Source organism: Macrosteles quadrilineatus, unplaced genomic scaffold (genome assembly GCF_028750875.1).
Source record: "Macrosteles quadrilineatus isolate MER2022 unplaced genomic scaffold, UCM_ALF_1.0 Scaffold_2__2_contigs__length_208266976, whole genome shotgun sequence".
Classification (NCBI taxonomy): domain Eukaryota; kingdom Metazoa; phylum Arthropoda; class Insecta; order Hemiptera; family Cicadellidae; genus Macrosteles; species Macrosteles quadrilineatus.
In genome coordinates, this window is record NW_026542595.1 from 180,133,946 (window position 1) to 180,160,487 (window position 26,542).

Below are 26,542 nucleotides of genomic sequence, written 5' to 3' on the forward strand. Positions count from 1 at the left end.
TCCCCTTTGCACTCTGCGCATTGAAATTTCTTCAGAGTAGCTCTGACGCCGTAGCCGGTGAAATACCTGATAGAATGTTACAATTTATTAAATAGTAATTAAGAGAATCTCACTTTTTATATGAAACCTTTATACTTTTATTTGCTTTATAATGGTTTGATTTGTATTACATAACTCAGCTTTATAGCTTATTACAACGTTAATAAGTGTAGTTACTTACTTTATCAATGCTTAATTATTACAATAATTGTTCCTTCATACAGTTGTGGAAAAGTTATTATTCATGTTTGATTTATTTCAAGTGATTATCCTTTTTATCTTTTGCTCAAAACATTTATTTAAATTGACAATTTATTTTGCTACAACATTAATTTAAATCTGCAATTTGCAGACATTTTACTGTCAAACCTGTCATTTTATTGTTACATTTTATGAACATTTTACCTTACTGAACATGATTCCAAACATGTTTTGTATGAATCCAAGTCGGCATCGTCTTCGTCGTCCGTATCGAAGATGTCGCGATCGTTGTTATGTGTCTGATGTTCGTTGACAACGACAGTTGGAGCGTCAGGTGATGTGTTGAGCGGCTCATCAGTCTCGACCAACGATGTTAGTAACTCGTCACTGTCTGGTTCACAATTAGCCCCAGCTGGTGGCTGTACGAGAGCTGCCTGCATACGGTGCTTCAGGTTTTGGCGGAAAAGCCGCACTGAAGGATTTCTTTCGAATCTACAAAATATGATTAAATTAACCATATTGCCCATCATTGGATGAAATGTTTTCTGTTTTTTTTTTCGTGGCAAAAATTCACATACTTGTTCTAACATGTAATTACTACATACTCCTTAAAGAGATAGGTTACAATTTATTTGTACTATGAAAGAAATTAAAAATTAACTTCAAACAAACACACAACCTTCACATTTATAATATTAGTATGATATGATATACATTTTATTATCATTGTTATTGTTATTATTATTCTTATGCCTTGTTTTTTTTATTCATGGTCATTCTGCATTGTTATTGTTATGTCATATAGTTTATAGCTGTTATTGTTGATCGATTGTATTGATGTTATTGCTGATGAAATGTTGTTTTGTTATAATTTAATGTTTTGTATTTATATAATCTTATTATAATCTTAACAGATTGTATTTTGTAAATGGCATTGCCGGGGAAAATAAAAATGAAAATGAAAATGATATAGTGTATCATGGATAATTCGAACCTCAATGGACCAACAAAAAATTCTAACCATAGAAAAATTCGAATTAACCCATTTGTATAAAAGGAATAAATATATTGAACTACAGTACTGTACTCAAAAGCAGCGCGGGCTACAGCCGTGAGTCAAGGCCAAACAGTCGCGTTTAAGGGGGGGAAGGGGTGGGTGCGACGACCTTGAATTTGAAGCTATGTCAATGAATACACGCTATGTTTATACATTCACCATTCACCCGATACCTAGGCTGTCGAGGGATTTGGACTGCAGGCCAATACCAATACAAAGTGTTGTTTTTTTTCGGGAAATCCTTGCCCGGTTTTACTTCCGACTGTTTTTTTTTTTTAGATTAGAAACTACGAATCATCCAAAGTACAATTCCAATTATAATTAACCATGGTTATTTAGTATTGATTGTATGAAATGCTACAAACCAGAAGAAATGTACACAGATTTTAAAAGAAGAGGATCAAATTAGTCACGTTTCACTGCATATATATTTAAAGGGTAGCATTTTATTGGTATAGATAAGGATGATAATAGTAAATAAAATAAAATTTTAAATTTTAATTTTAAATCAAGTGTTTCTATTGTAATATTTGGTGAATGAGCCACATAATAATTAAACAAATAGTTATTTCTGTAGGCTCCAGCAAACAACGAAATTAAATAAGAATATTATCACATACCCGCATTTCTGTCTTGATACAGAGAACTCATTTTCAATGGGGTCTTGATTCAAACGACCAGTTAGCAAATATTTTGCTCCGTCAGCTTGTAGGTCCTCCCACATCAGTTTCGTGGCTAGCAACGACAGTTCAATACTGTCCATGCAAGGTGGCCTTGTTTTACCGTTGACCATTTTCAGGGATGTCGCCTGTCAACAGATGTTTTATGTGCATTTTATTTATAAACTGTGTTTCAAATAGTTTATATGTACAAGTTTAACTGTTTAGGTTTACTTAAAAAATAGTGATTGAATAAAACCTACTTTCTATTTCCTCTGACAAAATGTGAGCTTTGTAAAATTTGTGCAACCAACATTACCCATTTTAGGTCAGCCTGCAAAGTGTCCAAAGGTGTTCGCAAGTGGCTGTTTGTGGAGCTTGTTATCGCACACTTGTATGGGTTCGGACTAAACTTGCTCTTACAGTTCATTACATCGAACAAGTTGTTTATTCTTTGGATAAATTCTGCAGTGTCTAGAGCGGATGATGGTAATTCTCCAGTTTGAACTGCGGTTTTCATTGCGGCACTCACAGACGAGCTGAACACTTGAGTCGCCAGCCTGACAGACATCTTTTCAAAACTGTTAGGTTTTACATGTTTTTCTGACAGTTTAGTTGCTCGAGATTTTGTAGCTTGACTGTCGATCTCGTACAGCTTCATTACATGGGCCCAATCCGCAATCCCAACGTCATTTGACTCAGCTGGTACTTGTCCGTCCTATAAACAACAAGTTGTGTTAAAACCAGCCGTTCAGGTACAATTTTACGAAAATTGACATGTAACATTTAAGTAGTAATAGACAGGGACGTAACTAGGCTATTCAGCACCCGGGGCAAACACCTATTTTGGCACCCCCCCCCCCTCAATTGGACTGAAACTAATTCCTTACAAATATTCTTAAAAAACGTGTGGCGTGTCCATCGGTACAATACATTTAATACTATTTAGATCTTAAAATGCTTAACCTCAAGTTCAAAGTACTGTACTAAGGTTTAGATAATAATATGTGGTATATAATAGAATACAGTACGGTACGTATTTTCAAAGACGAAATCATTCACGAACGCAAAGAAACAGCACCGCAACCAGTAGAAGAAAGAATTATAGGGTAGAAAGAATTATTTTTATTTATTTATTTATTACATGCACGGCAAACACCATTTTACAAGATGACATTGAGTATGAACTGTTGTCAACTATACTAGTGCACAACAGACGCAGTTAGTCAAGGTCAGACGTGTTGTATATCGATGGGTCAGACCAGCTATCGTCGATGTGTTATAAATGTTGTGTTTGCGGTATGGGTGTGTGTAACCAATATCTTAATTGTTTTTGTATCAAACAAGGAAGCCGTTACGTGGTGTTGCTTTGTGGCTACTATGGCGCAGAATTAAGCGTCGTAGGATTAAGCGGAAGTATTGGATTTACCCTATTAATCAAAGTAGGGATCACACTCACACAGGATCATTTCAAACTCTTTTTGATGAACTTCGGCGTGATGATAACAAGTTTTTTAACCACTTCAGAATGTCTGCTGCGTCCTTTGATGAATTACACCAGAAAATAAAAGCTATAATTGCTTACCGAAATACTAAACTGAGGAACTGTATCACTTCTAAAGAAAGACTAGCTATTACGTTGAGGTTAGTAAGATTATGTTATATATATTTGATAGTTTGGTTGGAAGAGGACTTGGGAAGAACACACGACATCTGACAAAAAATCGTATAGTGGGCGAGCGCACATTTGATCGTAAAATTTTCTGTTTTGCGGGAAAAATGAGTAAAGTTAATATTTACTACATTTAATCGTCAGCATTAATTTATAATAGAATGTTTGCTATGATAAATATATACTAACCTGATCAGAAAAAGATGCAGAAGTCTTTTCAAACATAATTTGACCTCCAAAGTGACCACTAGTGCTCTTCATCATATTGTTCCTAACACATTTGATTATGTGGGGGAAATCGTGAAAGAAAAAAATCTTCGCCTCATTGACGAAAAAATATGGGGTCAAAGGTGAGACGTTCAATATCCGGGCAGTTTTCCTATTGACAGAACTCTGGTCGCAGACAATGGCTCTAATTGTTAAGCCCGAGGCCTGGAGGGCAGAAATGCATTTCACGACCAGCTGTGCCACTGATGCTGCCGTTACTCGATTGTTAGTTGCAAAATAAGCAACTGGCATCTTCCAGCGATAGGTGAGACCTCTTGCCATGAACAGCAAAACATGGGTCGCTGGAAATGGTTTCCTTATTCCATCTCCAAGATCAAGCAATCCTGAAATTCAAATTAAGATTAATAATGTTTTTCATTTAACAATCAATTCACTTATTGACGATTTGTTTACTTCAGCTTCAATTTTATTAATATGAAATGACTAAATGAGATGTCTGTCTTTGATTAATTAACCATAATAACTTATTTTTTCCTAAAATATTCCTCAGCCATTTCAATCATAAAACAACTTCACGCTTCAACACATCAGTTAAGTTAGTTTTCATTTTGATGCGGTTGTATACATACCGTAGTTTGATTCTGCTACACATCAAAATTTAAAGGCATCAACCAAAGACATTCTGTATTACCTCTTATTGAAACCGCATACTTTAGAGTTCGCCTCTATTATTACCTGAAAATGCTCTATTATAAATAATTATGGGTACGTAGCTAGTTTTACAGTACATAAAAAAAAACTCATAATTTTATTATTTATTCTCAACCCATTGCGATGAATTCAAAGATACAATAAACAGTAATTAATTAATTATCAATAGCAAACCATTTACCTTCAATCAAATCTCTTTTAGAGTCATATTCGAGACTTGACTTGATGCTCATTTCGTCAAACAATAGAACAGCATTTTTTTCCCACTCGTTCATATGCAGGACCTTATTGGTTATCATTTGGACGATTTCCGGACACACGCCAGGCTTCAAATCAATCTCATTTAACCATCTTGCGATGGTAGAGGGGCTTGGCAATGCAAACCCATTGCTCCTCATCTGTTCATAGAGGGCCGGTGATTTGTATCTAAAAATCAAATATTACAACTAGCTTAAGTCATAAGAAAATGCACTAGCTTACAGGTGGAGTATTAATTACAAAATATAACTTAACCTTTATCTACAACAAATTGCATCTGTAAATAAAGTACATGTGTTTATATTTAAATACTGTACTGTCGGCTAATTTTGTTATTTGTTATCAGTCAGTTGAATCTGTTAACGTGATAGCAATTGTGTAACGTAAACGATAAATATGTTAAAGTAATCATCAGTAAAAGGTGAGTCAGTGGCTGGTAGTGGTACGGCAATTGTGGCCAACAACGAATAAGCGTAAACGGTCAGGTAGATTCCTAAAAGCCGCGTTTACACCAAAGTTGACAATCAAAAGTTGTCAACCAAAAGTTTACAACCAATAGTTGACAACTAAAAGTTTACAACTAAATGTTGCTCCTCACTAATTTAGAGCAACTAGTAGAAAACTTGTTGCCAAAGAATAGGCGCGTAATAATAAGTACAGTGTGTCAAGGATGTCGTCGGCCATTTCAAGATCAAATTTTCCGTATTTTGGAAAAATCACCATTAAAAATAAAAATTTCTAAAAATTCAAAAATACCTGGAGATATTATGGATTAGTACCTACATACAAATTTTAATCAAAATCAGACCACGGGCGTGGTGTGTAGCTCTGTACACATCCAGAGTTATTAGGCATAATTAAGATATTTAAATAGAAAGATAGCTAACATCTACCCTATTATAATAATTAAAATAATTCAATATTACACATTTACAATATGTGTACAATATGGGAGGGGGAATAGTTCTCCACTAGTTTTCAACAAGTTGCTTGCGCAAAGCGCGTAGCAACTAGTCTTCAACTTTTTGTTGTCAACTTTCTTTGATCTTACCGACTCTCCGCGGGAAACCAAAATTTAGTGGAAAACTTGTTGCTCCACTAGTTGACGACAGAAAAAGTTGCTGAATTTTGTAGAAAAAGCAACAAGTTTCCGAAACTAGTCGAAAACCTGGTTGTCAACTTTGGTGTAAACGCGGCTTAAAAATAGAACAGAGCAACACCGCAGCGAGTGTGTGCGTGCGTGTGTTTAGCGGCACATCAAGACAATGTACACAAACACAAGGCAAGAGGTGGGACCTACTCGACCTACTAGTACCTAATTCATAGCGAAGTATATTATGTCATTATTATATAATGAGACCGTTTAAATACAACTGCTTCAATTTTTAATGTTCTCTAATTCCCAATGAGATACGGATATTAAATGTGTATGGTTAAACAAGACATTTTTACAGCAAACAACGTGAAAGTTTAATTCAATGTTACACACCCTGTTTATAAGAATTTTACAGTACTTTTTGTGGGGGATGTTGATTTATTAAGTTCATTGAACATGTGAGTATTTCTCATTGAAGTGAACTATATTAGAATATAAAATGTACAAATACTAATAATATATTTATTCTTACCTCATGGCCAAAGCTTGTTGCCTCTCTTCCTCGGACCATGGCAGTTTGTTTGCGCCAGCATGCTTTAGCTGCATGCAAACGAATTTCGACACCTTATCTGGTAGCATATCCTTAATAGCATCCATAACATCGTCCTTAGTAAGAACCTTATCTTTATTTTTTAATCTGTTGAGCCTCTGTCGGTACATCTTATTTATTTTTTGCAAGGCTTTAACTTGTTTAGCCAGTTTACTTTTTCCAGGAGAAACACATTTTTTTGGTGTTGGCTGGCGCCCCTTAACACTTTTAAATTTTTTGTATAAAGGGGTCTGGGGAGTTTTTGGTGACGTTTGGTCGGCAAATAATTCTCTACGAGAGGAACTAGCGATAATCTCGTCTTCAATATGATGTTGACTTGTATTTGTGTCTGGGGTTTTCTCGACGTTGGCTTCAATCTGTCCATCGTGTACCGAGTCACATTCTTTGTCTGTTTGCACATTGTCGGAAGGCGTTTCTTCTATTAGAGACAGTAGTGTTGGCACGGCACATGCATGTAATCGGGTTTTCAGTGTATTCAAAAAAGAGTCATCTTCGAAATGCAATTCACAAACCACTTTCTTATTTAGAGTTTTTTTTGTACAGGTATCTAATTTTTCATTAGCACAATTAGTGATCCACATCTCGCAAATAGATGGTCTTGCTACAGGGAAGGAATAAAATCTTAATTTTGGATGAGATGCCTTATTTCTTCCACAGCCGATGAACGAACATCGGTTGCGACTACATTTCTTTACAGGAGTTGCCATTTTGCTAAAAAAAGAAATGGAATTTATACATTATAATGATTATCAAATTTTAAGATTGATAACACTACCATATTATTTGTATTTAATTAACGTACAGTATTTATAAAGTTGTAGACTCGAAAATTTATTTTGTGAAGTTAATTGAGGATGTTTGTAATTAGTTTGTTATATTATTTTATTAGCTTAACAAACTATCAAAGACTGGTTGCGTGGGTGGACGGGGTAGACTATGACTAGAGTTAAAGACTAGTAGTGGGCTGATTGCGTGTCGGAGGTGTCGGTGTGACCTTGAGGGCAGGACTACTAACATACAAGGGCTGGCCCAGTCCTTTGAAGTGAACGCGTGCCGCCTGATGCTGCCCCCCCCTCGCCACGCGCACACCTTCCACCGCTGTGACGTAGCAGTGGGAGATGCCGATAGACACTGCCATTGCAACACGTGCTTTTACGCTTGCAGTTGTCTTCTATTTATAACGTTTTTACATAGAAATAGTATATTGTTTGGTTATGATATTATTTTACACGTAATAGTAGTTTCATATCATGTAGTTTTAAAGAGTATTTTACACCATGGTGGGCTGCAGTGTTGCAATTCGTATGCACCGCTCTAATACAACAAAAGATGTAGTGTAATACTAAAGGAAGGTGCCTAATTTAGAATATAAGTATATTAGAGTATAAGTATATTATGTAGGTAAATTATCACCTACCTTAGAATATAGGCGGGTGATTGTTTTAATGAAAGAAAAATAAGGCAAGTAAAATGAGGAATTAGAAAAACTGCTCTTGAAACATTAAAATCTCCTAGCCAAAAAAAAGTAGCCCGCGTAAAACAATCAATACGCCAATTACTAGCCCAAATAACAGTCCTGTCAAACAAATGATTTAATAAACTTATTTTTAATTCATTCCTTTCTACATAACCTCAGATTTGTTAGGAAAAAGTCGTCTTTTTATTGAGTTGTAAATCGTGTGTAGCCTATACGTGAAGTTTACTAAAATTACGAAGAAATAACCTAACCTTTATTGTTCCTGGTAATTAATTAAAAAATCCTGTAAACAATAGGTCTAAATGCAAATGTCTATAATAAAAGGTTATTTGTGTTTTGTGTCAACTGTATGTGTGTTTTATTTACTTATTTCTTCAAAAGAAACTGAGGTTAGTGTAAGCATAGAACTTGAATAACTGTAAATAAGTTAAGCTTCATGTTTGAGGTATCAAATCGAAGGTATGCACGTACAGTTTACACATCATGCATCGGCTTATATTTATCTATTGTATTACTTTACCTAAAAACAAAAACAGTATTTATCTTCGAATTATTAACTATAATTTAAGATTTCACCAGTTACAAAAATATTATCTTATATATTTTGGCCTAAAAATATGTAAGATGATATTTGTTAAACAACAACCAGAGGTTTTGCGAACGGCTAGTAGTATCACATCTTCGCGCCCTTTTGCCGGAGCCCGTGTTTTTAAGCCGACACATGATTTCACCAGTTATAATAATAAAATCTTATATATTTTGGTCTAAAAATCTTCGGTGAAGTGTCATCTTGCGATGACACTTGTTAAACAACCAGAGGTTTTGCGAACGACGAGTAGTATCACATTTTCGCGCCCTTTTGCCGGAGCCCGCGCTTTTAAGCCGACACATGATTTCACCAGTTATAATAATAAAATCTTATATATTTTGGTCTAAGAATCTTCAGTGAAGTGTCTTCCGATGACACTTGGTAAAAAAACAACCTGAGGTTTTGCTAATGGCTATAGTAGTATGCCTACACATCTTCGCGCCCTTTTGCCGGAGCCCGCGCTTTTAAGCCGACACCAACGATATACAACACTGGCCGGACACATGATTTATAGTTTTGCTGTTGCTTTGTACGTTATTGTCTGAATACTTCTGATGAATGATCATCATTTAGTGAAAGTGTTAAGTATTTAGTATCTACAAAGTATCAGAAAAAAAACTATTATAGGCATGCTTTGCCTTTGAGTAAGAGGGGTGATGAAGATTCTTAGATATTTTGCTTACCAAAAGTGACGATTCTGTAATAGCAGTACGTGACCTAATATAAATCGTATTAAACCGATATATAAACTTTCACTTTATCACTCACTTCACTTGATAAAAAATAGATCACATAGCACTAAACATGTCAATGCTAGAGAACACTTAAGGTGGGAGTGAGTGTTTTAAAGCTACTGTAGTAGCAGTGGGGAGGGGTATGGATGACTCACCTTTCCCGTCATTGGTTGAAAATTTCTCTTGGCCAATCCAAGACAAGGGGAGTTCAGATAAAGTTAACTCTCAACAACCAAGAGTAGGCCTATTGGTACCACTTCTGGCTTGACCCATCTTGGAGACTTGGACTCGTCCGTCCCGTCGCTGCGTCTGCGGCGTGACGGAAACTGCCGTCTCGTCCAGGGCGACAGCGACAAAATGCGACAAAGTAGTTGATGTTTTTTATTGATATATTGTTGTATTGAATTGAAGATTATCATCAAAATAGATATACATGGACCTACGATTTTAGTTAAATAAAATGAACTCTCTAATAAACGAATTTAAAAATATTTATTTGATAGGGTGAATACCATCTCTTCTTATTAAATTGATTATTATGATTAAATCAATTTTGGTGTCATTTTTTCAATCGTCAGTCTGGTAAAGTTGCACAGCTTCGGTGGATTTAAGTTTAACATTAGTATTAATTGGAGATCCTTTTTTTAATGACAGTAATGTGGTGGGTTAATGATAAATTGAGAGGCATTTGAATATCTGAGATAGCACGCACGATTAGTATTAACTTAATAATGTATGTTAGATTGTGGGGGTATATAGAACAAAAGATAAAAATATTAAGGCGTTGTCATCCCTTTGATTTTTTATAATACTTTGATAAAGGTTTTTATGTTTACACTAGCTGTTTGCCCGTTCTACGTACGGGAATCTTGTAGTGGTTGAATAGTAAGCTGTTGTATACCCATGGTAGTTTCGATCGATACTGCTCAAGGTCAGCAGACACTAGCCGTGCGGGTTGCAAACGTACAATTAATTGCACAAGTCGTAGATTGACGATTATTTAAACTTGCCTCTGCCACCTCTTAACATGTGTTTAATTATCGTAGCATTACTTTCACCTCACATGGATTTTTACATTTAGGTTAATTTAGTAATTGTGTTTTGTTACACCTATGCTTGCTCTTTAAGACCGTAATTCCTTTCCAAACGGAACTTTCCATATACCTGATGTTAAAAATACCTCAGCTGTACTTATTTGTTTGTTATTCTTTCAATTTATTACCTTATTAAAATCAGATGTGATTATTTGTTTGTATTACTGTATTATGTTTGGTTTATTTCAGCTTAACTTAACCACATGACAGTTTGATTAATACTTATGAAGTGAAACGGGGTGAAGCCCGTGGGTAACAACTAGTTAAAAATGTAATAAGTAATTGTAACATTTTTGCAGGTGATAAAAATGTAGCGAAAACAATTTATTTCGCAGTAGTGTAGCGAAATCTGTACAAATCATGATATATTACCACCAAGTAAAGGACTAAAAATCACTAGTCATAATATGTGTTTGTTTATAACTACTCAATGCCACCCAAATACAGTATAATCAGCTGATAGGTGTCCGGTAAACCTCATTACAGTACAGTAGTACGCAAGGAAACCCCATTTTATTAATCTGGCGGCAAACAGCTGTTCTCTGGACTAATGCCGCGGCAAACAGCTGTTCTCTGGACTAATGCCGCGCCAAAATGGCACCAGTGGCGCTGCGGCGGGTCTAACACGAACTACCTCGCCATCAACTTGGCCGGGGAATCGAGCTCGACTCAACGGCCCCATATATGTGACTTATCTACTTGAGGAGTATGTTTAATCTATGTTAGTACCAAGAAGGCAATGAGGAACAAGATTACAAATAAATTCCAACAGTTGTGTAGAGCAAGTGTTTCTGCTCCTTGTTGTGTGAGCAGAGGGAGTAATGTTCAAAAAATACCAACAGCAGACAATCAACTATTGCTTTAAGTAGGCCAGTCTACTTGATCTGGTTTTGGAAGAAGTCTGAAGTTGGTGTGGAGTGTTTGGGAGACAGGGTCTTGATTGTTGGGGCCATGTTTAGATTTTCCAAATTGGGGTTTACGATGTTTTTCCTCATTGTTGTTTTATTGAAATTAATTATTAGCATTCATATTTCTATACTACTCTACCTTTGAATCGACATTATAATTTTGTTCTTATTGATTTTACGTTGAGAATAAGAAATATGTTGATTATGCAAGAGTGTTTTGAGTTCCAGTCATACATGTGTTCAAATTAATTATTCATAGACCAACCAACAAAAGCCAGGTTTTACCAATGCTACAATGTCCTTGATAGAAAATGTTTCTTCGTACTATGTCACAAATGTTTTATTGAGCCTATGTGTTCAGACGAGGGTCTGCCGTGTGCCCCGCCTCCCCTGGGCCCCCACGTGGTGGTCACAGCTGTGCGGGGACTGCAGAGTGCCAACTCCGCCATATCCGGCACTACTCTGGAGGCTTCCTGTGAGACAGGCTACCGAGACCAGATCAACCCGTGTGTGCCCTCACTGCTGCGCTGCATCGACGGCAACTGGCAAGGCCACTTTGCCAACTGCGGTTAGTAGAAAATACTTTCAACTATTCTCTGCGTCTGTGTCTCATTGAAAAGACACCAACATACATGGGGAAAAAACTGTACAATAAGTTACCACTAGGTTTAAAAAATATAGCCAATACAATGTCATTTAAAAAGAATCTATCAACATTTTTAATAGAAAAAAACTACTACCATATTAATGAGTATTTGTTGTAAACTATTTTTAAATCAAAGTCAGTATTTTTATTTTTATTTTATTTAATTTTTTAACTATAGAATGTAAGATGATCAACAATGTATTTATTATAATTTTGAAAATGTCACCTGTTTTGTAGCTAAGCTATGTATAAACGTTTTGTGACAATAAAGTTTGATTTGATTTGATTCTCTGACTGTTGGTGAACCCTAGAGCCCTCTTTCACACCGGTTCACATAAATAGACCTAGCAGTGGTTGCTGGGGTGATAGGTGATTTCAACTGGGCTTATTAAATTAAAAGATACGTAATTTTTTAAATTTTATGAACAAAAGGATCAAAACATGATATTTAACAGTCCTATGTGTTTTATAGGTCCTATGTGAAAAGTATTTAAAGTATGTGATACCGCTCAGGCCTGGAACACTTTAAACTTAATAAAAATCTTAGGACCTTTGACTCAAATTCAAATTCAAATTCAAATTAAAACATCATTTATTCCATGATAAACAAAAAATTACAAAACAGTATTCTTAATATTAATGGAATTTCCCCACATAGGCGAAGCCTGTGCGTGGGGAACGAGTTATTATCAGACTATCCATATTATAATCTAACATCGTTTTAATAATAATTGTTACTCTAACTACTAATTACACATTTACCAAAAAGGAAAAAAAAACATTTTTACCAGGAAGCCACAGCAGATAACGAAAGTATTATGGAAATATCTGAAAAAAGTAAAGATAGAGACAAATCTAATAATAATAAATAAACGATAAAAAACTAGAAAAAAGGGTATTTAAGGGTACTGTATTTAATAATACTGTGAAAAGCACTGGGACTTGGAAACCATTCATACATCTTCTACCCACACTCACGCACAAACAACACACACTCACACACACACAAACGCATGCAACGACTCACTACTACAGGCCCTGTACAGGCGGCTGGTAGCCCTTATATAGCGACTTATACGTTTTTTACACCATTCCATGTACACTATTAAATAAAGACGATTTGATTTGATACATTTCAAGGACCAATTGACTTACTGAGTTTGAAAATTTTAAAACCCTTAACATTTTTACAGCGTGTGAAAATTCTTGTTCTGGTTGGTTAGCATTGATTCTGTGTTATATGGAAAGTAAATTTATTGTATTAAATTAAATGTCATATTTAGGCCTACTGTTCTAAAACAGTCAGTCTAACACTGTCTAAACAGTGTTGTGGTTAGATGACAAGATTTTTTCATACAATTTCAAAATAAAACATCTACTGGGTTTGGTAAAATCTTATAGATGAAAGGTTTATGTTCTCATTTTGCACTTTTAAAAGTTGTCATTCAATTTACTTAAGGTGTTTTCTAATACTTCCTGTGTTGTTCAGTGTCCATACGGTATAGCTTAAGCTTATTTTATTTTTAAGCTTTTATTTTTAAGCTTATTTTAGTGTAAGCGTTGTTATTGTCTTCCAGCTAATTTTTTCAAAGAGTCAGAAACCTTAATAGTTTAAAAAAACATATCATTCAGTTTAAAAAAAGTCAAAAAGCTTTCATTTTTCCAGGACCCTACTTGAATCCCTCTTGATGGACAAGCTGTGTAACACCACACAGCTCCAGCTTATGTCTCTTTTGAAGGTGGGGTAGGAGGACCCATATAATCCATAACAAATTCTTTTAGTACCCTAAAAATGTTATGTTTTTACTTAAATACGAGCATAAAGAGCAATATAGTCACCAGTTATGCATTAAGTAACCTAATAATAATTACCTACACAAATCAAAGTAATTGATTTTTCTCAATTTACTTGTTCTAACAGTGAGTGTGGACTCTTGCATGTGCCCACTGAACATCCCTCATGCCACGATGCTCCGGGCGTCACCGCGGATGGGCCCTGGTTACCCGGTGGGATCTCGGGTGGCCTACTCGTGTCACCCGGACTACCAGCTGGTGGGTAACGCCATTCTCACCTGTCAGCAGGACGGGTGTTGGGACCCATACATCTTCCCGGTGTGCCACCCGCGTCATCAGGCCACTCACATCTTTGACAGTAAGTTGTCTAGTTTTAGTTACTTAAGTACTAGATTCTATGAGAGTAGGCCTGTGAAAAAGTTGTAGTTAGGTTAAGTTTAGGTTAACTTTTTCAGACTTCATATTTTAAAGGGTGTATTTAATTTGGATTGAATTTTTTCTGAATTCCTTCTAAATTATTGTCACTTGTCCGAAGAAAAACATCTTCTGAGGTCTCAGTGAATTTTCCATCATCTGCAAAAAAATTCTCCTGGTCTGAACTAATCCCTAATGGTAATTATTGGAAGCTTATTTTATTTAACTTGGCATATTGCCTGTTGTATTCAGTGGCTCAATAAATAATTTGACGTTATGTTTCCAGTGAACTCAGGAGTGTGGGGTGACTATGTGAAGCTAAATACAAGTCTCTTCCTGTCAATGATTGCAATGGCTAGTGTCAGTGTGATAATGCTGTCTGTGTGTCTGGTGATCCTGTGTCGTCCCAACCCAGCCCCCACACCCCCCGTCAATCTGACTCCGCCCCCCGCCACGGACCCCGACAGAGTGGCTCTCATAGCCTTCGCAGATGGCGTGCAAGTGAGTACTCATTGGGGTTATAGTCAGTTGAAGTTGAAATAAATTATTGTGGTCTAAGTTGTAAAGGCAATATTAGTATACTAGCTGTACCCGCGGGCTTCGCCCCGTTTAACTTCATAAGTATTCGCATGGCTCATTCACGTTCTGGTTGAAGTTCGTTCGCTACGCTCACTCACCTTTAGGTTGGAGCTCGTTCGCTGCGCTCACTTGCCTTCAGGTTAGCTCGTTCGCTACGCTAACTCGCCTCCAGGTTGAAGTTCGTTCGCTACGCTCACTCACCTTTTGGTTGGAAATTATAGCTGTTGTCATAAATTAAAAAATAGTGCTGCACCCTGTTGGTAATCCTTGTAACTTTTATGCTGTTGAACATCATAGAACAGAACCAACTTGTTTAATTGAAACAGCTGTTAAGATTCATTAATTCCTTTTAAATATGAAAAATCATACGATTAACATGGGGAACTACAGAGCCACTGGGGCGGAGCCCGAAAGGGTTTTTGAGATAAGAATATGCTTTAATGTTATTCGGGAATGTGAGCTATCATCATGCCAAATTTCAGCCCAATCCGTCCAGTAGTTTATGCGTGATTGAGCAACAAACACACACACAAACATACACACAAACATACACACAAACATACACACAAACTCACAAACTTTCAGATTTATAATATTAGTAAGATTCAAGAACCTAATTGGGGCTTATATTACTGTTTCAAGACTGTAAATAAAACATATGTTTTATTTAGGATATTATATTATTATGATCAGATGTAAACAAATATTGTTATTAGTGTTAGAGACTTCTTACAAAAGACATGTTCAAATAAAATGTTACCAATTTAGATCATTCCTAAGTATTATTATCACGAGAAGTATAGACGGTCGTGATACATGGCGCAGTCTGATGTAAACCTACAGATCCAACAGGAAATTGAAGAGAACAGACTTCAAAGAAATCAAATCCATGTCAAGCCTCCAGACAATTTTTCCTTCAACCCCTATGATTGGAGTGCGTGGAAGAAACGCTTTGAAAGGTACAGGTCAGTCAGCGATCTACATAAAGCACCTGGGAAAAGGCAAGTTGACATTCTTTGCTACTGTATGGGGGATAAGGCTGAGGAAATATTTGATTCCTTTAATCTAAGCCCTGATGAGTTGGAAAATTATGAATTGATTATGGGAAAATTCGAAAACCATTTCGTTCCTAAAACAAACATAATTTATCAGCGTGCTAAATTTCTTAGACGAAAACAGGGATCCTCAGAGTCTGCTGAAAATTTCATCACAGACTTACATACTCTTGCAAAACCATGCAACTGGGGAGATTTAAGGGATGAAATGATTCTCATGCAACTTATCGTTGGAATGAATGATCAAAACCTTAGTGATCGCTTACAGTTAGTAGTTACAAAGCTCACTAAAATTAGAAACTGCAGTTGATGCTCTTCGCAGTTCAGAGGCATTAGTTAGGCAAAAACTTGACCTAGCTGATCCCTCCGTTGATCGGGTAAAATTTACCACTCCTAAAAAGTCTTTTTGTAAGAAAACAGTTTCTAATAACCATGGAAAATACAATCCAGAAAACCTATGTAAATGGTGTGGGAATACTCCATCCCATCGCCGAGGCTTGTGTCCTGCCAAAAATGTTCGGTGTAACAACTGTAAAGCAAACGGTCACTTTGCTAAAGTTTGTTCTAAGCAAAAGGTTAATGAAGTCAGTAGTGAACCACAGTTTGTTAATCAATATTGTACAAATTCATCAAATTCTGAAGAATTCATAGGTAAAATTACTGAAAACAGTGCTCTAAACCCTGAATCTTGGGAAATTGACCTCAGGTTTAATGATTCTGACATTATTAAGTTTAAAATCGATACTGGAGCAGACGTTTCAGTTTTGCCAGCTAATATAAAGCTAAACAAAAAAGTTCCATTACAACATACGTGTAAAAGACTCTCAGGACCGGATGGGACTCAGTTAGCTGTACGAGGGATGGTAAATGTAAAGTTAGACTATAAGAACAAATCTTGTTTTGAGCATTTTTATGTAGCAGAAAAATGTAAAACACCGCTCCTAGGTAAACCAGCCATTGAAAAACTAAACCTTCTACAAGTTGTCCGAAGTGTGTCTTCAACTTCGACGAACTGGTACGAAAAATATCCATCTCTTTTCAGTGGTTTAGGTAAAATGAACGGAGCTTATGAAATTGAGCTAAAAATGGGAGCAAAGCCATTCTCAATTAGAGTGCCTCGACGAATACCTCTACCATTATGGTCAAAAACCAAGGAAGAGATTCAAAGAATGGTAAATATGGAGGTCATAACTCCAGTAGACCATGCTACACCTTGGTGTTCTCCGATGGTCGTCGTACCAAAGAAAGACAGCGGTAACGTCCGGATATGTGTTGATCTTTCGAAACTAAACCAAAGTGTTCGGCGCCAGTTACATCCAATTCCAGGGATAGAATACACAATAGCACAGATCAAAGGAGCTACTGTGTTCTCTAAACTAGACGCCAATCACGGGTTTTGGCAAATACCTTTGGAAGAAAAATCACAAGATCTCACCACTTTTTTGACACCTTGGGGACGATTTAAGTTCAAGGTCCTCCCCTTTGGCATTACATCAGCTCCGGAGTATTTCCAGAAACGCATCCATGCTGCTCTTGGTGATCAAAGAAATGTAAAAGCTTACATTGATGATATCCTAATATGGGGAAGCACACAAGCCGAGCATGACAAGGTTTTGGTGGAGGTTCTGGAAAAGCTTCAAAAGGAAGGCATTACCTTGAATAAAGAGAAAACAGTCTTTTCAAAGCCAAAAATTAAGTTCCTTGGCTTTGAACTGAGTGCTGATGGCATTTCTCTTGATCAGGAGAGAGTTAAGGCTATTTCTGAGATGGAGCCTCCAACTGATGTGAAAGGTGTACAAAGATATCTTGGAATGATCAATTTTAGTGGAAGATATATTCCAAATAGGTCTGAGATTTTGAAGCCTATTCACGAGCTACTCAACAAAAATAATGAATGGATATGGGACAAACCACAACAAAAAGCTTTTGATACTATCAAAAATCTTCTTACTACGGCTCCTCACTTAGCTTTCTATGACCCTAATCTTCAAACAATGATTTCATCTGATGCATCATCATTTGATATCGGCGGAGTATTGTTGCAACGAGAAAAAAGTGGCACATTCAAACCAGTAAGCTACATATCACGTTCTCTCACTGATACAGAAAGAAGATATTCCAACATAGAACGAGAAGCTCTGGGAATCGCCTGGGCATGTGACAAGTTGAAAGACTACATAGTTGGTAAGGACATAATAATCGAGACAGATCATAAACCACTTTTGAAGATTTTGACGTCAAAAAACTTAGATGAATTAACTCCACGTCTACAGAGAATAAGACTAAGAATGATGCGTTACTCATACAATCTTGTGTATACTCCTGGAAAACACCTAATAACAGCTGACTGTCTTTCACGTAACCCTCTAAAGGACACTGAAAACTATGACTTAGAGGAGGAACTCACTTACTACGTGAGACAAGTCATTTCCAATGTTCCAACTACTGATGAAAACATACAGAAAATCCTACATTGTCAAAGACAAGATCCAATTTGTATGAAATTACGGAACTTAATCATTGATGGTTGGCCAGAAAAATCTGAAATTCCAGATCAATTAAAGACATTTTTCAACGTAAAGGAAGAACTTTCTGTTGCTGATGATCTTGTATTACGAGGAACAAGAATATATGTTCCAGAAGCATTGAGAGAAGAAATGCTAAAACGAATCCATGTAGGACACTTGGGAATAACAAAATGTAGACTCCGAGCCAGCAACAGTCTTTGGTGGCCAGGAATATCTCGTGAGATTGCAAAGATGGTTGAAAGTTGTCCACAATGTATTCAGCACATGAAAAATAAAAACGAACCACTTATTCCAGCAGAGTTCCCTTCAAGACCTTGGCAGATTGCAGCAATGGATCTTTTCAAGTTAAGTGGTCAATGGTTCATCGTGTTAACAGATTGTTACTCACGGTACTTTGAAATTGCAACCTTACGTTCTTTGACAAGTCATCAAGTCATTGAAAAAGTAAATCAGTATTTAGTCGTCATGGAATTCCAGAAGAAATCAGAACCGACAGCGGAACCCAATTCACCATGCGTCAAGGTTCGGAATTCCAGCAGTTTTCCAAAGACTACAATTTCAAGTTAAAGACAAGTAGCCCTCACTTCCATCAGAGTAATGGAGCTGCAGAGGCTGCAGTGAAGGTAGCAAAATGCATCCTAAAGAAAAATAAAGAAGACCCTTACCTGGCACTCTTATCATACCGTAACACTCCAATATCGAACGGGTTTAGCCCTGCACAACTACTAATGGGACGACGTTTACGAGACAACCTACCAGTTTTGCCAGGACTTTTAACAGAAAAGCCAGATTTGAGTGACTTGAAACAAAGGGAGAGGAATTATAGAGAAAAGTACAAGAGAAATTATGACTCCAGGCATGGTGCCAAATCTCTTGGAAGTTTGAAATCTGGAGACAGCGTTTGGATATCTGACGTGGGAAAACCTGGAACGGTTGTAAAAACAGCAACTGAACCACGATCATATATTGTCAGGACTGATACAAGAGACCTAAGAAGAAACCGTTTCCATCTTCTACCATTTCCCGATGACTTGAAAAGTACACCATCACGAGACAATGTGACAGAACAAAATTCAACAAGTGTCTGTACCAGAAGTCCAAAACCACAAGAGGACAACTCAAGTTACAAGACTAGACACGGACGTCAAGTACATCCTCCAAGGAGACTCGACCTTTAAGGAGGGGGATGTTTCAAGACTGTAAATAAAACATATGTTTTATTTAGGATATTATATTATTATGATCAGATGTAAACAAATATTGTTATTAGTGTTAGAGACTTCTTACAAAAGACATGTTCAAATAAAATGTTACCAATTTAGATCATTCCTAAGTATTATTATCACGAGAAGTATAGACGGTCGTGATACAATTACTATATTAGTATGATTACTATTTCTTTAGTGATGTTTGCAACAGGAGCAAAGCAAAAGAATATGTTTGATTTACATCTAAAAACACACCCATCAGTGATAATAAAAAAATCTCCACTTATAGAGCAAAAGTAAATGTTTTCTTTTTGTTACCTTGAAGACCAATTAACATATACTTCCATGAACTTCACTTAAAAGATAGTATGAACGTCTTTTAAGGGGATAGTAAGAGGCCTATGCATTAACCTACCTTTGTGTTAAATTTTGGTTTAGATGTTTACTTCCTTCTAAAAAGAAACACTGACATAAACCACTTCTTCTTCATAGTTAGGCCTATTTTATTTAAAGAAATCAATAATTCATTAACTTTGAATGATTGTTCATAGAACTGTGGTCAGTCTGTGTTGCCCAGCTACGAGGAAGCTGTGAGGGGTAGTCTTGGGGGAGTGTTGAACTACAGACTACACAGACCTCACTGGACCACCATGTTGGGAGGACAGCGACGCGGTAACCGTGACAACAGCAGACAGACTCCTAGGTAGGCTACATCTCTTATGGTTGAGGACTCTGATCTGGAATCTGAGGATTAACACTGTTCTAAATGCAGTTACAGGTCCTAAACTGTACCGTTGACATTGGATACTGAAGTCGACATACAATCTATTAGGACAAGCTGTAGCCCATTTTTTAGTTAAAAAAAATTGCCATTAACAGAGATGCTACGATTCGGTTTTCTAACTTAATTTGTGTATTTGAGATCTTTGATGTGTAATAAAAAATGTTAAACCCCACAATGAGTCACTCTATCAGTTTGACTTGGTTAAAAGATGGCGTATCAGATAGAAATCAGTATTTAAAAATCATCACACTCTGTTGGTTGATCAAAGTCCATTTTAATTCTAAAACCTGCTACAACTTACATGCTGTTGCAATATCTGCTTATGTAGTCAAATTGTATAGCTAACATACTTCCATTAATATTCAACAACACTATAAAACCATAGGTGTTACTAAACCCGAATAACCCAATGTGCTCAGACCTGAAATTCGAGTTTGTTGCAGCATGCGTGACAGTATGGGCTCCACTGACACAGTGACAGTGAGCGAGGTGTCGACCAACGTGACTGTTGACACAGTGTCAAGTCACAGCGGCTCTCAAACTGCATCTTGTCACGCAATCTGTGGATCTCTAGCCTCCTTTGACACCAGCTCTGTGCTCAATACTGACGGTAAGACAACAGCCAACCTCAATATCAGCAGATTTTTTTATGAAAAAAAATTTAGAGTGACAAATAACTTGAAAGATCCCTAAACACTTTTCCCTAATCTCTATATCACAACCCCGCAGCACCCCGGAATGAGGATACGCGTTCACGCTTATGGATACCGCAAACGAAACGAATTGCAGAGTTCTGCACTTTTTGCAATCGGGACATCTCTTCCCTTGAGATGCTGTTGCCGTATGCAGGAAAACAGTAATGGAGCACCTATGCTCACCCTAACTTCATATTCAACTTTAAATGCTTACAAAAAGTGTTTCGCTGCAGGAAAGTGACAAAGTATACTGTACTTTCTTAATTCTCTTTGTTAATCTATTGTCACTCTTTGTGCATGTTGAATGAACAAGTTTTACTACTTTGATTCAAAGAGAATCGTTCACAGGTGTTCCATTGTTGGAGGTGAATGAGTTGGAAGAAGTAACCTCCAGCAGCCAAGGAGGCAGAATCGTTCTCGACCCTGACTTTAAACTTCAGAGCGATATTGCTTCCATTCATTCTTAACTTCAACCTCCAGTTGAGTGTATATTATTTTGCACTTGTTATGCCACAGTTTCATGTTGGATCTTTTAACTTTTCTTCATATTCAAATCGTTAAACTAATGTTATCATTATTGTTGCCAAATGATTCATTCTTATTGCATCTTAAAAGTCAAAGTTTTTGGAGTAGACTAGTTTTAAAATTGTATTTGACATAACAATTTTAAATTATTGTTTGTAATACTCATAATTTTAAACCTATTTTCTAGTGCTTGTAGCTTTAAAATTGTGGTTTGTTTTACAAACTCTAGAAAACTGATTGTAACTAATCAATCCTAGTTAATAATATTGGTTTTCACAATCTAGTCATTAGATGTTACCATACTAAAATCCCCTTTTTTTAGATTAAGTAGTTTCATTCTGAGGTAATGTCTCTCTTAGTCTCTTTTATCCTTAAAAATAATCGATAATGTTTCTGTTTGTTATTTTAGTTGTAGTATTGAGAGTTAAATAAAAAATTAAATAGTTTTCACATATTTTGCTCCAGTACTGTTCTGAAATTACTGTCACAATTAAAAGTAGAATATTCTAGACAGTCAGGCTAGAATAGTTAATGTTCAAGGTTAAATTGAGATTTTATTATTTCAGAATTATTTTGAAAGATTATTTATTTTATTGGCGATAGAGGTAGGTCTTCACGTTTTTATCTGCAGTAGGCCTATATATTCAGGAGATAAATATAGTTTTATTTCAAGATTCATGAGGTAACTTTTTATTGTTATTATTAGGAAGATTTTAGTAGAGATACGTGGCAGATTTCACTGTTAAAGTAATCACAGTATTTTTGTTGAAATTTATAACTAGTTCACATTACATTACATTTTACCATATAGGAAAAAGATTAAGAGCTGGCTATTTGTTTAACTATTTGTATAAATTATGATTTAAAATGTGCAGGATACTGGTAATATGTCTAGTCCACATTAGCTTTTTTCTTTCTATTTGCTCAATACATAATATATCATAGACTATTCTGAAATAATTCATTTCTAATACTTATTTTTAAGTTTCATACCTGTCACATATAACACATGCATAAGTACAATAATTTTAGTATAGTTTTTCAATAGAAGCCAGGAAACTATTTTTAATGTTCCTAGTAGTTAAAGCAATTTTTAAACGTATGGCTCTTGCAATAGTAGATAAACAAAAGAAAAACACAAACAAAAGGTTAAATATAAAAATTATTGTTATCATTTTTTTACTATTTTCTCCCTTTTCCCAATTGAATTTTATCTTTTTAACCATTACTTTACCTAACAATTAGCTCAAACTTGGTTTTAAAAAGCCTAAAACTGTTTTTACAAGATATTTTCATATCTTACACGCCATATAAAATAGCTTATTCTCTATATGGGAAATTCGCTAAAAAGCTGCATCTTATAGAGTTAATTATTGCAAGATGCCTAATGATGTATAATGTTGTCTGTAGATAACTTTTCTTCCTTTGAGATCATTTACAAAGGTTTTTTTGTTTGTATATTTGTGAAGATGACTCGTTGTACATAAAAATCAACATTATTTTTATTGTATTCACTTACTTTTAAATTGCTTAAAATAATTACAGTATTGATAAATTACTCTTGAAGTATTAAAACCCTCCCGAGTGTCCCTTGTTTTGGCCTTAATGTCCGCCTATTTTTGGCGCATTTGCAAGGTTTTATTAAAACGGATCTGAGAAGCTTAATCAGCTTGATGTTAATTCTACTGTTCTATATACCATTTTGTTTGGAAAATCATGGGCTTCAATATTATACATAAAACATAAGGAACATTTGTTTCAAAAAATTTTTTTAGGTAAAAAAAAATATTTTGGAAAATTTTCAAAAAAAAAATAAGTTCGCGCTCAATGAAATTGTATAAATTATAGGCCTATAAATATTTGAAAATAGCCACTTTGTTCTAAATTTTATGAGGATTACAAATATATAATAATATAAGGAAGTAGATTTGCAAATAAATAAGTTATGGGCAAAAAACAGATTTCAGTACATAGCGTTTAGCTATGAATGCATAGCCTAACCATAGCTAGGAATCCGGCTGATAATTTACATCAATATCACTACCTACTTCTTCAGGATCATCAACCAGCCCTTCAAAATCACTTAAATCTTCTTATAATGTACCACGTATATCACTACTTTCGATTTTTAACACTAAAACAATGATAAACGTAATAAAACACATCAGTCATCGGTCCGAGGTTAACCAAGCTGTTTACAAATACGCACGTCAGCTGTCTGCTACAATATTTTCGGAACTAAAATCAATAGCGCTTAGAGACAGACCTCCGGAGAAAGCTCTGAATCTAACAAAAAGAACGATACCTAACTCGATTCAGTTAAATCCGATTCAGTCAGTCATAGAGCCTTCACCGTAAACGATGTTCGTGTGTCGAAAAATCGACAAGTGACACTACACAAAGTGTGTCGTGAGTCGATTTTTCGACAAGTGACGCTCGGAGGGTTAAAAAACTTCAAGTTAATTAAATCAACTGATCACCATAAGAAACTAAGTATTTTTACCAAAGTCTTGCTGTTTCATGTTGCTTGGCTCCACAGTAACATATTTTAAAACCTTCTCACTAAAACAAATAAAAGTGTAAATATTAAATGAGTGAGTGACTGATGTGCTCTTAATGTAAGATATTGTTTCTTTAACAGGTTTTTGTTTATATGTCATGTTTTAATTTTTCTGGCAGACTTGTGGCATGATTTGCTTTAGTTTGGATATTTAAACAGTTTGAGCTCTTAAAGATCAAACAAAACATACCTTCACATAGAGATATTAAACATAACTAAAAAAACTGCCTGAAAGACGTGCCCGACATGTGTTGCTTCGTGGGACTTAATTCCAGTCAATGTTGAAATACGTTCAATTGAATCAGTATTAACCCGATCATAGACCAAGTGTTACGATCTAAACCTGTTATTGTGGAGCTATTTTATTTGTTAAATGTCAGTGTCCACAGAAAGCTTACCTTTTTGAGACAAACATTTTGTAAACTTTTAAAGTAGGTGGTAAATGTGTCTTTGTATAGCACTTAGATTATCTAACAAAAGTTTTAAATAGCTCAGATATTTGTCTGTTCTTTTTCTAAAGCTGCTATGTATTCTCCTGATATTTTAATTGTTCATATTAAACATAGAGCTTTCAATTTTGTGCTTCCAATAAATATAATTTCAACAAAGTATTTGTATATTTATGAATTCTACAATGTTACAATAACAGAGAATATTTTACTTATAAAAGTGACTCATACAACATAAATTATTTTAAATGTAAATACAAACCATTTCAAAGGTTGTGTTAGCTCAAAGGATTTGTCAGATGAGTAGCATAATTCAATGATTTTTATATAGGACTTTTCCTAGCCTGTTGAACAATTATTTTACGTTTTTAGACACAGTTACTGTTAAAATAGTTATGCTGGAATTTCTGCTAAATTATCAACTAAACTAGTACAGTAATAATAGTTTTAGAGATTTAACTTTCTAAAGATTCAAAATATTTAGATAGTACTTGCTTAGGATTTAAATGCAGTATTATGATAGTCAGAGAATCTAGTTTTATCTATTTAATTAGTTAAACAATTAGACCCTTTAAAAACAGAAATCCCGTACAATAAATTTTTTTCAGCTCTGTTCATAAGATCATGTCTAGGATTTCCCCCCCTTCGAAATCACAGGCAAAGAATTATGTCATTTAGATAAAAGAACTTTAATTTTGTCAAGTGTTAGCCAATTTACTGGCTTAGTTAGCTATATTTGTGAATGTAAGCTTTCTGGGTTTATTTCATTTGTGAGTTAAATTTATTATACTTTTTTCTTCGATGTTGAAGAATTTGTTATTTTTAGATGTTCAGCGCACTGTAATCTAGTATTAAGGCATATTGTGGAATAAGTATTGCAAGACAACATAAAATAATTTCAGAATTAATATTTGTGAAAAATCAAGAAGCTTTTTCAGTAATGGTTTTTTTTTTACCTCTGGACATATTATTGGGGAAAACTATAAAAACCTAATGAATATTTGTCTTTTTTTTATTCACTTCATCATTTGTTCTTATTATTCTAAATTAAAGTTGGTCTATCTAAGAAAATTTTATTTTAAAAAGAACATTTTGTGTTTAGAGTATTAGTTCAAGTGTTATGACTTAAAAGGCAGAAAAAATATTGAAGCATTTTTATGTCAGAATGCTAGCTACGTTATTTACAAATCATTGTGGAGTTGGTCAGAAGTTTTCAACAATTTAAATAATATGGAACATAAACTCATAACAAACAAAAAGTATTACTGATTGAACAGACACAAATCACACGTGTGATACAACACTGTTGGAGAGTTAAGTTGTGATTGTTCGTAATAATAAACAATTGTAGAGTGGTCGGCTATTATTAAATGTATTATTTTCAAAACGGAGAACGGCAACAACCAAGTTTACTGACAATTTTATATCTTATATTTTATTGATTAAAAATTAAAATATTTTTTAGCTAAAATTATTTACTTTCATTTAACATGTCCACAGAGTTCTGGTCCCATACTTTTTATTTATTTATTCCCTGGAAAAGTGATGCATTACAATATTTATTCTATGGTATGGTAATTCTTATGATAATTTTGTAGATAGAGTATATTTATTGTATAATTGTAAATAAATGTATACTTAATAAGCTAACAAAACTGTTGTTATAAATTCCTGTAATTTATGTCAGTGCTATATGCAATAAATTGTATTTAAATATTGGGTCCTTGCCAGGGTTTCTCTAGAAAATGTTGGATTCCAGAGAATTGTGTAGAGAGCATCAAAACCCAATCAGGTTCAACCCAACAGTGTATACATTCACCCACTGGCAAACAGCATTTATTGTGAAATCTAATGTGAACGCAACACATTATGAATGAAAGTCTGATAAATTTTGTTTGCGTTACTGGAAATACAAGCGCCAGAGCCAAACCCCAAAGTAAAACCAGATTTTTACACCAATGATGATTAGTAG

The 26,542-nt window shown here is 35.2% G+C and overlaps 1 protein-coding gene across 2 annotated transcripts in view; it reads left to right on the plus strand.

Moving 5' to 3' along the window:
• LOC128985749 (sushi, von Willebrand factor type A, EGF and pentraxin domain-containing protein 1-like) overlaps positions 1–26,214 on the plus strand; it is a 67,383-nt gene extending 41,169 nt beyond the window's left edge. For both annotated transcript variants that reach the window (XM_054405596.1, XM_054405595.1), the window contains exons 6-11: positions 11,695–11,901; positions 13,901–14,131; positions 14,474–14,688; positions 20,109–20,260; positions 20,785–20,951; positions 21,385–26,214. In XM_054405596.1, coding sequence (XP_054261571.1) covers positions 11,695–11,901; positions 13,901–14,131; positions 14,474–14,688; positions 20,109–20,260; positions 20,785–20,951; positions 21,385–21,503 — 1,091 coding nt within the window. In that variant the 3' untranslated portion in view covers positions 21,504–26,214. The remainder of the gene's footprint in view (positions 1–11,694; positions 11,902–13,900; positions 14,132–14,473; positions 14,689–20,108; positions 20,261–20,784; positions 20,952–21,384) is intronic.
• The last annotated feature ends 328 nt before the right edge of the window (positions 26,215–26,542 follow it).